This window comes from Perkinsus marinus (genome assembly GCF_000006405.1).
Source record: "Perkinsus marinus ATCC 50983 genomic scaffold scf_1104296975102, whole genome shotgun sequence".
Classification (NCBI taxonomy): domain Eukaryota; phylum Perkinsozoa; order Perkinsida; family Perkinsidae; genus Perkinsus; species Perkinsus marinus.
In genome coordinates this window covers 1-1196 of record NW_003200867.1, presented here as the reverse complement: position 1 = coordinate 1196, position 1196 = coordinate 1, and the positions used below count along the sequence as shown (strand labels likewise).

General features: G+C 50.0%; 1 protein-coding gene across 1 annotated transcript; it reads left to right on the top strand.

Annotated features, from left to right (window-relative positions):
* Positions 1-235: 235 nt before the first annotated feature.
* Positions 236-580, top strand: Pmar_PMAR002780 (hypothetical protein; the record flags this gene model as incomplete). The annotated part of the gene is made up of 1 exon (XM_002765693.1): positions 236-580. One exon carries the CDS (start codon positions 236-238, stop codon positions 578-580), a length of 345 nt encoding a protein of 114 aa, XP_002765739.1.
* Positions 581-1196: the final 616 nt, after the last annotated feature.

Genomic DNA, 1196 nt, shown 5'->3' with positions numbered 1-1196 from the left:
TAGTGCAGAGGACGACCTGACTATCCACCACAAACGTGCTATCGGTCGACTAAATGAGTGAAAGAAAATCTCTGAGGTGAAGACTCGAGCTGAAGCCTCTGGGATATCTGGCAAGAAGACGGAGCCGAAAGGACAACACGTTCACGGCTACAACACAAGAAACCAGCCCCTAACAAGAGCTCAGAAGCGTGCTGCTGACCGTGAGGACAAGCCCAAACCATGTGTGGAACGTCAGATGTCGGTGAATTTGCCACCGAAAGGCTCGAGGCCGCAGAGTAAGAATGTCAGGGAGCTCCGGCAGAACAAGAGGCAGGAGCGCGATGATGGGGTATCTAGCCTGTGGGAGGCCCTACAAGCAACGAGCCCTTTGGACGACATGTCCCTTCACCTCAAGAAGAGACTGGCTGTCTACATGTCTCTGACACAGTTCTACGGTTACTGGGGATGGCAGTCACGCGAGGAAATTGAAGAATTCGTGGCTGGCTTGCTTGACCTCAAGCCTTCTTCCGCTCACAGATGGTGTCATGACTTCGAGACTGATCATTACTTGGAGCAGGATTGCCAGAGTTGGCACCAATAGAGGCAGCTTACCGCTCCATCGCTAAGGCCATTAGGATAGGGAACTCCTCCAAGTCATCAGCAGGGTTCGTTCAAAGAGTAGAGCGCTGCCAGGAGCCTGCCGACCTGACGTTGCTGCTTATTCGCAAGCACTTCAGGTCATCCAGGGAGTAGCTCAAGTCTTACATGGAGGGAGTGAGCTTGGAGGAGATAAAGCGACTAAGAAAGCCTTTCTTAGAAAGCCTTTCCTCTCTTAGAAAGGAGCGTCGAAAGCATCGAGGGCCAGCGCCAATGTTGCCTGCTCCTACAGGGCAGTCCAACGTTGGCAAGTTTAACCGGAGACGTGTAGTCTAATTTTCCAAGTTTTGTGTGTGTTTCTAATGAATTGCTCTCCATTTCGATATTGGGTATTGAGAACAGGTCGTCAAGGGGTAGAGATTGTCTAAAACTGGCATGGACTCTTCGGCACTGAGGGTAAAAATGACCAAAATATTTTTTTGTCGAGTTTCAAATGCGCGACTTGGATTTATGGGTAATCGAGCATGGGGAGTTTCATGGTGAAAGAATTAGGTCGAAATTCGTCAAAATGAAAGAAAAAAGTGCCCGCCCAGTTCGCGCGTTTCTAGATGGCGCGTACT